This window comes from Lampris incognitus, chromosome 1 (assembly GCF_029633865.1).
Source record: "Lampris incognitus isolate fLamInc1 chromosome 1, fLamInc1.hap2, whole genome shotgun sequence".
NCBI lineage: Eukaryota > Metazoa > Chordata > Actinopteri > Lampriformes > Lampridae > Lampris > Lampris incognitus.
The window spans coordinates 133603724-133617775 of NC_079211.1; the positions used below are offsets into that span (position 1 = coordinate 133603724).

The following is a 14052-nucleotide window of genomic DNA, read 5'->3' on the forward strand; positions in this document are numbered from 1 at the left end:
CTACTTTCTTCATCTCTCTTACTATCCCACTTCTTCTTTGCCAACCTTTTGCCACCATTTGATCTTCGGCTGTGTCTTCACTCGCTTCCTCTTCTTGGTCTCCAAAGTCATCCTACAGACCACCATCCGAAGCTGCCTAGCTACATTCTCCCCTGTCACCACCTTGCAGTCTCCAATCTCTTTCAGATCATGCCTTCTATATAAGATATAGTTCACCTATGTGCACTTTCCTCCACTCTTGTACGTCACCCTGTGTTCCTCCCTCTTCTTGAAATATGTATTCACCACAGCCATTTCCATCCTTTTCGCAAAATCGACCACCACCTGTCCTTCCACATTTCTCTTCTTGACTCCATACCTTCCCATCACCTCCTCATCACCTCTGTTCCCTTCACCAACATGTCCATTGAAGTCCGCTTCAATCACCACTCTCTCCTCCTTGGATACCCTCTCCACCACGTCGTCCAACTCACTCCAGAATTCTTCTTTTTCATCCATCTCACACCCAACTTGCAGGGCATATGCGCTGATAACATTCAGCAATAAACCCTCAATTTCCAGCTTCATACTCATCACTCTGTCTGACACTCTTCACCTCCAGCACGCTCTTGACATACTCTTCCTTCAGAATTACCCCTACCCCATTACTCCTCCCATTCACACCATGGTAGAAGAGTTTGAACCTACCTCTGATACTCCTGGCCTTACTCCCCTTCCACCTGGTCTCTTGCACACACAGTATGCCTACCTTTCTTCTTCCATCATGTCAGCCAGCTCTCTCCCTTTACCAGTCATAGTGCCAACATTCAAAGTTCCAACTCTCACCTCCACATGCCTACCCTTCCTCCTCTCTAGCTGCCTCTGGACATGCTTTCTCCCTCTCCTTCGCCCAACAGTAGCATAGTTTCCACCGACACCCTACTGGTTAACCGTACCGGTGGCGGTCGTTGGTAACCCGGGCCTCGACCGATCCGGTATGTAAATCTTATTTATGATCCGCATATTTGATTTGGCAAAGATTTTACGCCGGATGCCCTTCCTGACACAACCCTCCCCATTTGTCCGGGCTTGGGACCGGCACTAAGGATGCACTGGCTTGTGCATCCTCAGTGGCTGGGTTAAATATCTAAATGTAAGTAAAACATCAAAATAAGAATATACACTACCGTTCAAAAGTTTGGGATCACCCAAACAATTTTGTGTTTTCCATGAAAAGTCACACTTATTCACCACCATATGTTGTGAAATGAATAGAAAATAGAGTCAAGACATTGACAAGGTTAGAAATAATGATTTGTATTTGAAATAAGATTTTTTTTACATCAAACTTTGCTTTCGCCAAAGAATCCTCCATTTGCAGCAATTACAGCATTGCAGACCTTTGGCATTCTAGCTGTTAATTTGTTGAGGTAATCTGGAGAAATTGCACCCCACGCTTCCAGAAGCAGCTCCCACAAGTTGGATTGGTTGGATGGGCACTTCTTGCGTACCATACGGTCAAGCTGCTCCCACAACAGCTCAATGGGGTTCAGATCTGGTGACTGCGCTGGCCACTCCATTACCGATAGAATACCAGCTGCCTGCTTCTGCTCTAAATAGTTCTTGCACAATTTGGAGGTGTGTTTAGGGTCATTGTCCTGTTGTAGGATGAAATTGGCTCCAATCAAGCGCTGTCCACTGGGTATGGCATGGCGTTGCAAAATGGAGTGATAGCCTTCCTTATTCAGAATCCCTTTTACCCTGTACAAATCTCCCACCTTACCAGCACCAAAGCAACCCCAGACCATCACATTACCTCCACCATGCTTAACAGATGGCGTCAGGCATTCTTCCAGCATCTTTTCATTTGTTCTGCGTCTCACAAACGTTCTTCTTTGTGATCCAAACACCTCAAACTTGGATTCATCCGTCCACAACACTTTTTTCCAGTCTTCCTCTGTCCAATGTCTGTGTTCTTTTGCCCATCTTAATCTTTTTCTTTTATTGGTCAGTCTCAGATATGGCTTTTTCTTTGCCACTCTGCCCTGAAGCCCAGAATCCCGCAGCCGCCTCTTTACTGTAGATGTTGACACTGGTGTTTTGCGGGTACTATTTAATGAAGATGCCAGTTGGGGACCTGTGAGGCGTCTGTTTCTCCAACTAGAGACTCTAATGTACTTATCTTCTTGCTCAGTTGTGCAACGCGGCCTCCCACTTTTTTTTCTACTCTGGTTAGAGCCTGTTTGTGCTGTCCTCTGAAGGGAGTAGTACACACCGGTGTAGGAAATCTTCAATTTCTTAGCAATTTCTCACATGGAATAGCCTTCATTTCTAAGAACAAGAATAGACTGTCGAGTTTCAGATGAAAGTTCTCTTTTTCTGGCCATTTTGAGCGTTTAATTGACCCCACAAATGTGATGCTCCAGAAACTCAATCTGCTCAAAGGAAGGTCAGTTTTGTAGCTTCTGTAACGAGCTAAACTGTTTTCAGATGTGTGAACATGATTGCACAAGGGTTTTCTAATCATCAATTAGCCTTCTGAGCCAATGAGCAAACACATTGTACCATTAGAACACTGGAGTAATAGTTGCTTGAAATGGGCCTCTATACACCTATGTAGATATTGCACCAAAAACCAGACATTTGCAGCTAGAATAGTCATTTACCACATTAGCAATGTATAGAGTGTATTTCTTTAAAGTTAAGACTAGTTTAAAGTTATCTTCATTGAATAGTACAGTGCTTTTCCTTCAAAAATATGGACATTTCAATGTGATCCCAAACTTTTGAACGGTAGTGTACATACAGACGATGCCACGAAAGATCAAAGCACATACTATAAACGGACTGCGGCGAAGTCCGTCAACATATCTCAATGTAAATAAACATACTTCCTGTTTTGTTTTGTTTTTACTTCCTGTTTCATGACGCCTAAAACTGTACGCAAACTACATTACTAGGATCTACCATTTGATGGCAGAAAAGTACTAAATATTATGAACGTACAGTGCCGTTCTCCTGAAGAGTACCGGGCTGCAGCCTGCAGAATGGGGCGGGGTGCAACGTCGAACGTTTAATCCCACCCGCCCTTAACCCTGTCCAAACCAATGAAATCGACGTTTAACTCCGCGCAAATCGCCATTTAACCCCGCCACTTGACAGTTAAACCAATCAAATCCAACGGTGGGTGGGATTAAACTGTCGACGTTGAACCCTACCCCGCCACATTCCGCAAGCTGCAGCCAGATATACTTGATTCTGCTCGCATATTTTGGTTTGGTTTAATGGCACAAACGATGACCGCAATTATGAACAAATGGCGATTCTGCCGATGGCTAGCAACAACCTTTGCATAGCTACTGTCCCGGAAGAAAAACAAATTCTCCTCTCTCCGCCCGCCAACCCCAAGAGATTTCTGACCAATGAACGGAGTGGCAGCTCCCACGTGGCTTAGGTTAACGCCCTTTGTTTTGCTTGAGCCAAACCGAACCAATACAAAGGGAAAACAACATAGAAGCGCCTCATCCACTGGTTCTGACCAAAGCAAACCGACTATAGGTATGAAAACACCCTTAGATTTGGAAAACAAGTGGAGACTCTGCCAAATCCAGGGCTCTCTACTGGAGCTGCCTTATTTATTTTTGACAGCGTTTCATTAGAAGAGAATGTGACCATTTGGCCATCTCTCCTCTCTGTCTCTTTATGATTTTGTTCCTCCTACTGTGTTTAATCTCTGTCTATTGTTCTTCGCCTGTGTTTCGTTGTTTACTGTAAAAAAGTGATTTAGTATAACACACATCTGATTCCATACAAGAGCTGTGGGGGTGTGTGTTGGTCGGATATGTTCCTGTGAATAAATGTAGTTGAGGGCTTGAACAAAAGCTGGAAAAAAAGACCTCCATGTATTGTACTCTGTGTGGATCAATGAGCATCACATTTTGACAGGTCTGCATTTTGTGTGTGTGTGTGTGTGTGTGTGTGTGTGTGTGTGTGTGTGTGTGTGTGTGTGTGTGTGTGTGTGTGTGTGTGTGTGTGTGTGTGTGTGTGCGTGTGTGCGTGTGTGTGTGCAGAGGTGTTTGCGGGGATGTGTACCTACCTCTATCTGAATGCAGCCAACTACCCTGGGGGAAGACAGATGGCTGTGAGAATCGAATCACTGAAGTGTTTATTTGCATGCACGTGTTTGTGTGTGTGCGCGCGTGTGTGTGCATGCACAACTGGCAGCAAAAGAGCGCGAGAGATAGAGATGGAAAGAGGAGAAAGTCTTCTGTGTGTATTCTTGACTTCATTTTTTGCGCGCACATGCCTGTCACCCCCTCATCCATCAGCTAATCCATTATCATTTCCCAGCCTGTCAAGCTGCTACTACACCTTGGCTTTAATTGCAGCCAATAGTGACGCCACTTGAACTCAATTAATGTGATAGCAAATGGATGAGCCAGTCACACAGCACCGCACACCACTTAATGGCTTCAACTTAACTTCGCTTCTAACCTAGTTTTCATCATATAGCCTCTCCCTACGATTGCCCCGTTGCTAACTGTTCCACTCGAGTTGGGGAAGTTGTCGCTATTTTTATTTTTTTCTTGGAAATATAACCTGCTTGGTCCTCCCCTCTCACCTCATTTAGAAGGGAGCTGAAAACTCCCTAACATGCTCTGCGAGTGTGTATTTTTATGTCTGCCTACATCCAAACCAGTTTGCCTGTATTTATTAATTTAAGTGTAGTACGTCTGCGCATGTTTCCCCCGGTTGCGTTTGCGTCCCTCAGCTCAGGTTTGCGGCGGTGCTCAGCGGGAGCCTTCTAAGGAGGCCACAGATCCGTCTGATGTCTGCCATGCCGACATGTGAGCGGGGGAAATGGGCACGCAAGGCCGGGCCGCTGGGAGATGCGCTAATGTTAGTTACACTGTGTATACTCGGGGTTGTTTTTGACTTTGTGTGTGTGTGAGGCAGTGGCAGTGTCTCTTGATCATCCTGTTTGTGTTCTGCCTGCACCACAACTCTCTGCGATCGATGTACATGAAAGATTTGTGCTCTCAAAATGTAGCTCCCACGCTGTGGTGTGTTTTGTGTGTGTGTGTGTGTGTGTGTGTGTGTGTGTGTGTGTGTGTTGGGGGGGTAGTCAGGGAAGATAAGCGCCATGTTGTGTCACGCAAAGTTACCTGGGAATAGCAAGGGGAGAAGCTGCAGACCAAGCAGAGAGATCTAGCCCAGTCAACAGAATTGTGACAAAGGCAAATCCACCACTTTCCACTGGGGGAAAATTTTATGAAAATGTAATTTGGATTTATTAATGTGTTTGTTTTCATTAAATATTCACTTGACCGTTTTCCTTTCAGACAGCAGAGATGCTCTTGTAGATGACAGTTGATTTGTTTTCTTACTCCAGTGTTTCTTTCTTCGAAAAAGACAGGTTAGACTCTTTTATATACCATTGCAGGTTGGCTAGCTGCTTGGCCTTGGATCGTGTCGCCATCCACCTTTTTTTTCCCCCCCAGCACCTTAGTTTCCGAAGCATGTTGTATCATGGGGCAATAGTGCCCACCAACAGCACACTCAAAAATTATGCAGATTTAGTAGGCATCGTGGAGTTTGGAAGTATACTTGGTTTTGGCAGTTTTCCACTGTAAACACAGTACATACTCAAAACACACAAGTATGAAATATGCACTTGGGACACAGGGTGTGTTTTTATTTAGACCTGGAACAACAGGTGAATGTATTTAACTACCTGGCAGAATAGAAAACCAGCAGTACTGGAGGTTCACGTGGACCTGACTGAGAACTAGTGGAGTAGACCACATAGCCAGACACCAGAGGAACCAGAGGAGTAGACCACGTAGCCTGACACCAGAAGAACCAGTGGAGTAGACCATGCAGCCAGACACCAGAGGAACCAGAGGGGTAGACCACATAGCATGACACCAGAGGAACCAGAGCAGTAGACCACGTAGCTTGACACCAGAGGAACCAGTGGAGTAGACCACGAAGCCGGAAACCAGAGGAGTAGACCACATAGCCAGACACCAGAGGAACCAGTGGTATTAAACCGCATGCCATGGAAAGCCATCTCTATGATAAAGTTTTCTTTCCATCCCAACAGTACACCATCGTATTTCACTAATCGTCCACCCATGTCTGGTTGAAGGTGTGTTAATCAGTGAAATCAGTTGGTGTAGTGTCAGAGTGTCAGGTTGGAATAAAAACCTGCATTCACATGGCTCGCTATGGCACCTGCTTGACACAGCTAGTGCTAATATGAAGTCCCAGCTTGGGACAGCGACAAAGAGCTCAGGCAGAGATACTCAGTGGCTGAACAATATGAAATTCCACAAAGGATTAAGAAATAACTCTTCCGGGCCAGTGAATTTCCTCACATTTTCTTCCTCTTCTTTTGAAATGTAAACACTTTTTTTTTAATCCCATGGTTTGAAAGACACAAATTGCCTAACCCGGTTGAACTAGTAGTAAAAACAAATCCCAAAAATTAAAAGTTGTGGTAAGTGGACTTGCAGAGCATGCTTTTTTTTCCCCAAACAAACAAAAGTTACAGCTGAAGTAAACGCAGACGAATTGGGTTTACATGGCCAACATGTTGTGCAGAGAGAATCTCCCTTATGAATAAAATATCTGTCAATGAAATTGTCTGTAAGAGGGTCTTCAGTTTGCTGAAGGCCTAGCAAAAAGAGGAGCGTGCTGAATGTTGGTAGATGTCTGGTTTGCAGATACTGCTTTGCATTGCTCCAGAAAAAGACTGGTGATGCGATTGACGTTTAAAGTGAAACAATCGCAATTTTCAACATTATATACAGTATATGTTGTAGGGATAACACTCCGTCAGCAGCCGTAATAAGCCATAACAACAACAGCAGCACGACATTATACAGCTGTATCTAGCGTTGTTATTCACATTTTCTTATAGAATGCAACTTGTTGGCAAACCAGGAAGTTAAGTTCTCACATTCATGGATTGTCTGCCAGTGACGCCACTGATGGACACAATTTTGGCAGCATTTGGCAGACACGATGAAGTCTGGTGAGATGTTACGACCGCTAGTGGAGCGCTGGCCCAGCAACATATATGGCCAGATAATGTAGAAAATTGTGATTGCTTCACATTAAGGTCATGGCTACAGCTCTTGACTTTTTCACAACAATTCACACCTTTCGAATATAATTTTCTCAAGGATACCGTGGTGTTTTCACAAAGTAGCATCCTCTCCCACACATGCTGAAACAGAAATAGCCTTGCATGTTTTCAGAGGAAGACCTCACTTGAGTGGAAATGATGGGTTTTGAGTGTTAACAGTCATGCTGCTGCATCCAAACCTTGCAATCTAAGACGGTGTGCATCCACATGTTAGCTTTCGATCTCTGTAAATTGTGGGTCAGTTTGTGTTTGGGTGTTTCTGGAACACGGAAACTAGTACATCTGTCATTACTTTGGCGCGATAACTTCACTTTCCTCTTTTGTAAAGAGGAAACCCGCAGTTAAAAACACATTTACCTTGAAGTTCTTTCTTGAGATTTCTGTTCCTCACCCTTACCATTAAACCTTAGTTTCACTCATGTTCTTAGGGATCCCTTCATCCTTTGAACATGGATTAAATATGATTTCTATATGTCCTTGCCCACATAATACAGGGTTTTCAAATAGAATCTTGAAAATGTGGGCTTTGGATAACTTGGAAAAACAGCAGGACATTTCATTTAATTTCAGCTTGGATGAATAGACGGATTTGGAATTGCCTGTTTTCTATTGAAGAGAATTTGAAGACGGCTGTGGAAAAGGTATTTCTGTAAAGGAAAATTTTCTTCTTTTTTTTTACAGCTACTCTTTTTAAGTTTTTTTTTCTTTATCAGAACACAAGCCTTTTGAAACCCCGATGTGGAATTGCTGAATTTTTAGACCATGTAGCCCCATTTCTGGATTTGCATGTGTATTTCTTAAAGATGAAAGACGTCCTCCCTTCATCTTTGCTTTTTACTCGGGGGTTGACCAGATGTAACAACCACAATACCGAGTTTAACCTGTGTTTTGAAGCTGTCTCGAGTTTGTTTGCACTAATCATGTTAACACTGAGCTAAAGCAGACAGGTACTTAGATTTAAGTTATCAAAGTGGCAAACTGCTTACTTCAAATGACTAATATGAAATCAACAAGAACTTTTATGAGGTCACATTGAAATGTATACAGTCAAATATACAGTGAGCAGCACGGTGGCGCAGTGGTTGGCCCGGTCGCCTCACAGCAAGAAGGTCCTGGGTTTGAGCCCCGGAGTAGTCCAACCTTGGTGGGTCATCCCTGGAGTTTGCATGTTCTCCCCGTGTCTGCGTGGGTTTCACCCGGGGGCTCTGGTTTCCTCCCACAGTCCAAAGACATGTAAGTCAGGTGAATTGGCTGAACTAAGTTGTCCCTAGGTATGACTGTGTGTGTGTGTGTGTGTGTGTGTGTGTGTGTGTGTGTGTGTGTGTGTGTGTGTGTGTGTGTGTGTGTGTGTGTGTGTGTGTGTGTGTCTCGGCCGGCCCTGTGATGGCCCGGCGGCCTGTCCAGGGTGTCTCCCCGGCCTGCCGCCCAATGAGCATCCCTGCGACCCTGAGAACAGGATAAGCTGTTCAGATAATGGATGGATGGATGGAAATAGACAGTAAATTGGGCCTTAGAGAGAGAGAGTCCATGTCCATATGTTCTTGTAGAAACATCAAACAAGTCATGAACTGGTTTGTTCACAACAGAGAAAATCTGGAGAATTCTGCTGGTACTTAGACCAGCTATGTTATATGGTTTGGAGACAGTGGCACTGATGAAAAGACAGGAGGTGGAGCTGGAGGAGGCAGAGTTGAAAATGCTAAGATTTTTATTGGGAGTGAGGAAGAAGGACAGGATTAGGAATGAGTATATTAGAGGGACAGCTCAGGTTGGACGGTTTGGAGACAAAGCAAGAGAGGCAAGATTGAAATGGTTTGGACATGTGGGGAGGAAAGATGCTGGGTATACTGGGAGAAGGATGCTGAATATGGAGCTGCCAGGGAAGAGGAAAAGAGGAAGGCCAAAGAGGAGGTTTATGGATGTGGTGAGGGAGGACATGCAGGTGGCTGGTGTGACAGAGGAAGATGCAGAGGCCAGGAAGAGATGGAAACGGACGATCCGCTGTGGCGACCCCTAACGGGAGCAGCCAAAAGTAGCAGTAGTAGTAGTAGTAACCTTCATTGAGGAAACAACCCATGTCCTAAAAATCCAGATTTATTTGCTTTTCCCTGGCTTGTAATCAAATTGATTTTGTCTTGTTGATCCTTTGTAAGTCACTTCATGGCAAACAAATCAATAAAAAGGCCTCAGTAAATAAATTTGATTTGATATGACTCAATGCATCTCTGTCTTTCCCTCTTGCCAACCATCTGTATGCACTATCTGATAGTTGATAATGTAATTACACTCACATCAGAGGACGGCATAATGATTGACTGCTGTGGCATGTGTTATGGGACGAGCGAGATAACCCCCCTTTTCAAATAATCTGCTTTTAAGTCAGGGCCGTGCAATCGATGACTACTTCTGCCCCTACCCCATTCTTACTTTGTTGAATCAAAGCATCACCGACAAGCCTCAGTCTCTATAATGCCACAGTAATTTGGTGGAATCTGGAAAAAGAGAAGTACCGTTTGTGTATAATTAGCCTGAGAGAACACTTCCAGACAGCACTCCCTATGGACAGCGATAAACCGTACTACTGGCGGTAGCTTCACAGGTTTGAACTGGCCTGTGAGTCTTGGCAGAGTCTAACCTATGTGTCCCTGTGTGTCTCCTTGCAGGATTTGAGCTGCTATATCAGCCAGAAGTGGTGCGGCTCTACCTATCGCTGCTGACCGAGAGCCAGAACTACAACACCCTGGAGGCGGCCGCCGGGGCCCTGCAGAACCTCAGCGCTGGACAGTGGACTGTGAGTCCTGGGGCGGGAAGGCTGGAGAGACGATTCTGTATGAATCACTTTCCATGGGATTTCTTGTTGTAGTTTTTACTGAAGGACATCTTCATGTATTGTATGCCTGCAACGTGATGTTGCTTTCTTGATCAATGAAGAGAGTCAGACTAAACATGAGACATATATAACAGGTAATGCACATAGTTGGTTTACTGGTACCTTTTGGCTTGTCATGATGAATAAGTCAGATTTGATCTACTTTGTTGAGGAAAAAGAGACATTTATTCAAATTAGAGCTGTTGGTCAGCTGTTAGGAGACTAATTGACTGCAAGCTGCACTGAAATATCTGCATGCAGGGAAACTTTCCAGATCCTGTAGAAGTAGTCACTCACTCACTTTTTTTTAATTTTTTTTATTGAACTACAGTAGAGGCCATGCCTATAGGACCCTTTTGAAAAAAAAGGGTCCCATATTCCCCGTTTTCCCCTAAAAAGGTCCTATAATCCCGGTTGCAATAGACACCGGGGAACATAGAACCCTCTTTTGGAAAAAGGGTCCTATATTCCCCGCTGTTTCCAGGGGAACATAGAACCTTTTTCCAAATAAAGGGTCCTATATTCCCCGCTATTGCCAATCGAGGAACAAACCGGGGAACTTAGAACCCTTTTTGCAAATTATTTCCTTAACGGGTCCAAAATAATAAAAACTGGGGTCATGGCTGAGTTGTAGGCTACGACAATCTATTCCTCCGCTGATTAAATTAGGCCGTATTACCATTGTTGGCTGTTGTATATCGCAGGCCACCTTGAGTGCGTATCCAAATTCGGCCTAGAGGAGGCTGTAATTTGCTTTATTGTTATTTCTTACCAATATTTACTGCAGTAGGCCTAGTTAGTTGGCTCTCCAGCTCAGCATGGACAGTCGGCAATCAACGCAAGTTTGTCTTGCAGTAGGCCCGCCTACCAGTATAACCTAGCCATTTCCACCTTCGCTCAAAGTTCAATTTGCACAGCACTGGACACTTCAGCCACTTTCTTGTTACTTTGCAGTTCGTTTTCCATATTAAATCACTTGGCAGACTTTCTTTCAAAAAGACTTAAATGATGAACTTTTTAGCCAGAGAACTTAGACCAGGACTTGGAATTTAGGACCAGCACAAAGTATCCATCAACGGGGGCCGCCTACCTTACACAATAGGCTAATTGCCTAATAATAATAATATGTGCTTCTCAAAAAACTAAAGGCTTGTGGAGGTGCTAAACCAAAAACATGAATCAAAGACAAACATCAAAGGATGTAAGGTAACACTCACCAAATGGTAAAAAAATAACAGAGGCAGTCCTCTATTTCACCATTTTATTGTTTGGCATCAGTCATTAAGGTTTCTGAAGAAGACCACCCGGCCAAGTTAATGACTGATGCCAAACAATGAAATGGTAAAATAGAGAATTGTGTCTTTTTTTTTTTTTCATTTGATGAGTGCTACCTTACATCCTTTGATGTTCTTCTTTAATAACAATAATAATAATAATAGTAATAGTAATAGTAATAATATCAATAATAATAAATAATAATAATAAAAACAACAACAGCCTAATAATAATAATAATAATAGCCTAATTGTAAAAGAGGCCTAATAACAAATAACAATTACAGGCATAATACTATCAATAGTAACACTGATAATAGGCTATTAATAACAAAATGCTTCTAGTAAAAGCTTGGCTGAAAAAGGGTTGGTCTATGGCAGAAGCCCCCCAGAAAAGGCATGGTCTAAAACAAAAATCTCCAAGGCCTAACTAGCCTAACGTTAAGGCTTTTTTCTTCTTCAAAAAAGCAAAATGAGTAGTCCATAATCCTCCTGGTTTCCCGTTTGATGCAATCGAGCACCTGCCGGTAGTGCCCAATTGTGCGCTGGCCCATCAGCGCATGCACCAGAGGGATAACGAAGCCATGCATGTTTCCAAGTACTGTAAAAACTTGGCTGAAGGGGCGGGGGCACGTTCTGAACGTTGCATCCATATATACGGTTCCACAGCCTCGCAGCTTCCTGATGTTTCCCTCTGTGGCAAAAACAGCGATAGCCCACTCGTTGTCTTGGTGCAGGAGGAACTGTTCCCTGTCCCATGTTTCAGCCCATGCACCTTCGGGGGCATGACTGCTGCGCGTGCTCTGGCCATAACAGTCCTTACAGACTGGAATCCTTGTGGTGGTGGTCTGTCGCCGCCACCCTGGATTTGACGTTGCCGACGCTGCAGGACCCTTTGCGCATTATAGATCCTTCTGATTGGGACTGTTGGCTCCCTCGCAACTTCTGCAATCACCCCCTGTCGGAATTCTGCACGGTGCACCATTTCTCCGTCAGGGGGATGCACGTGTTCCCCAACATCGTGCACAATAATTTAGCATCCACGTCCTCCACTTCAAATCTATTTGTGATCAGTGGCACTCTACAGTTCCACCTCCAGCACCTCCATCTAATGGTGTCTTGATTGGTGCGGTGCTTCTGATATCTGAAGTTCTCATGTACCAACACTTTGCCCCCTCGATCACCATCCATAACTATCGCCATTGTTTGTCTTCTTGTAGGCTGGTAAGCACATGACAGTGAGTCCACAAGTTATCACCAATAACAACCGATTGTTGCAAGTTGGCGGGCGGTTTAGACATTGGTGAATTTTGATCATGTGGTTTAGAATGCCAGGAAACTTGCGTGCAGATGATCACACATCCACGACAAGTTTTAAATATTTCCAAACTCGAAATCATGTGTGCATTTGGCTATTTATAAATTATTTTTCGAGCAATATGTGTTTTGTGATTCAGCTTTAGCGTTGTTGATTAGCCTTTCATTCATATTTTGTCAAAAAGGCGTATTCATTAGCCTAGGCCTGTCCCGTTATTTCTGTAGCGTATAGCATCTTAGAATGTTAAGAGACCAGGCAGATATTGTTATTATTTTATTGTTATTACCATGCTATATTAGCCTACTTTATAATTATAAATATTTCAATTATCAAATTTTTAGCATTTCTAATATAAGGCTATATTGTTATTATTATTATTATTATTATTATTATCATCATCATCATCATTATTATTATTATTATTATTAGGCTATTATCATTATTATTATTATTATTAGGCTATTATTATCATTATTATTATTATTGTCATTATTATTATGTTATTATTATTATTATTATTATTATCATTACAATTATGATGCTTAAAGGGCCTTACTGAGCAGATGGTTTCTATCTAATATCTGTCAGATGCTTTTCCCAATAAGCTGGTGTGGTTATGATGGGAACGACGGCTTTCTAGAGAACATAGAAGAAGTGGTTCGGAATTGGCCTATTGTCGGTATCAGCCAGCTTACACAGGAGTCTATCCCTGGTACAATGCGCCAAACTTCTGGGAGATGGACTGCTGAGGACGGAACACAACACCTATCCTCAGCTCCCAGCACTTCTTGCACAATGTGCTACTCATACGCTGAGTTGGCGGCATCCGGGATCGAACTCACGACCTTGCGATCCATAGGCGAGAGCTCTACTGACTGAGCTATGCCCGGGTACAATTGCCCAAGGAACATAGGCTTACTATATTACATTCAGACACAGACGAGCCAGCTCACCTACTCGGCGAGGCGCATTTTCCTCGATAAGTGACACATTTCACGCATAAATATCAGAGAACTACCGGGGTGGGTTATGCGCCCAAATATAGGCTATAGCCTAATAAGTTGAAATTGGTTTAGTGTCGAAAGTTTCCACATACTTTAGCCAACCTGGACTTTGTGAATTCGTTTTTGTGATATAAAAATAGAAATCGTATGATTCATTGTCTTCTTAATAATCTGCCCTAAATAATGCATTATTGAAAATGCACTTTCTGTGCCAAACAGCGTCAAACCTGCTGACCGGGGAACATAGGACCTTTCTTTATAAATAGGGGTCCTATGTTCCCCGGGTGCCCTAGGGGAACATAGGACCCTTTTTATAAAGAAAGGTCCCATGTTTCCCTGCACATACATAGGACCCTTTTGGGGAAAAGTGGGGAATATAGGGCCCTCTGTATACAAAAAGTTCCGATATTCCCCGGTCTCATACAAAGCGGAGAACATGGGACCCGGGGACTATA

General features: G+C 43.5%; 1 protein-coding gene across 3 annotated transcripts in view; it reads left to right on the top strand.

Moving 5' to 3' along the window:
• arvcfb (ARVCF delta catenin family member b) overlaps positions 1-14052 on the top strand; it is a 166433-nt gene that overhangs the window by 136721 nt on the left and 15660 nt on the right. For all 3 annotated transcript variants that reach the window (XM_056272893.1, XM_056272903.1, XM_056272910.1), the window contains exon 9: positions 9796-9923. In XM_056272893.1, the coding sequence (XP_056128868.1) occupies positions 9796-9923 (128 nt within the window). The remainder of the gene's footprint in view (positions 1-9795; positions 9924-14052) is intronic.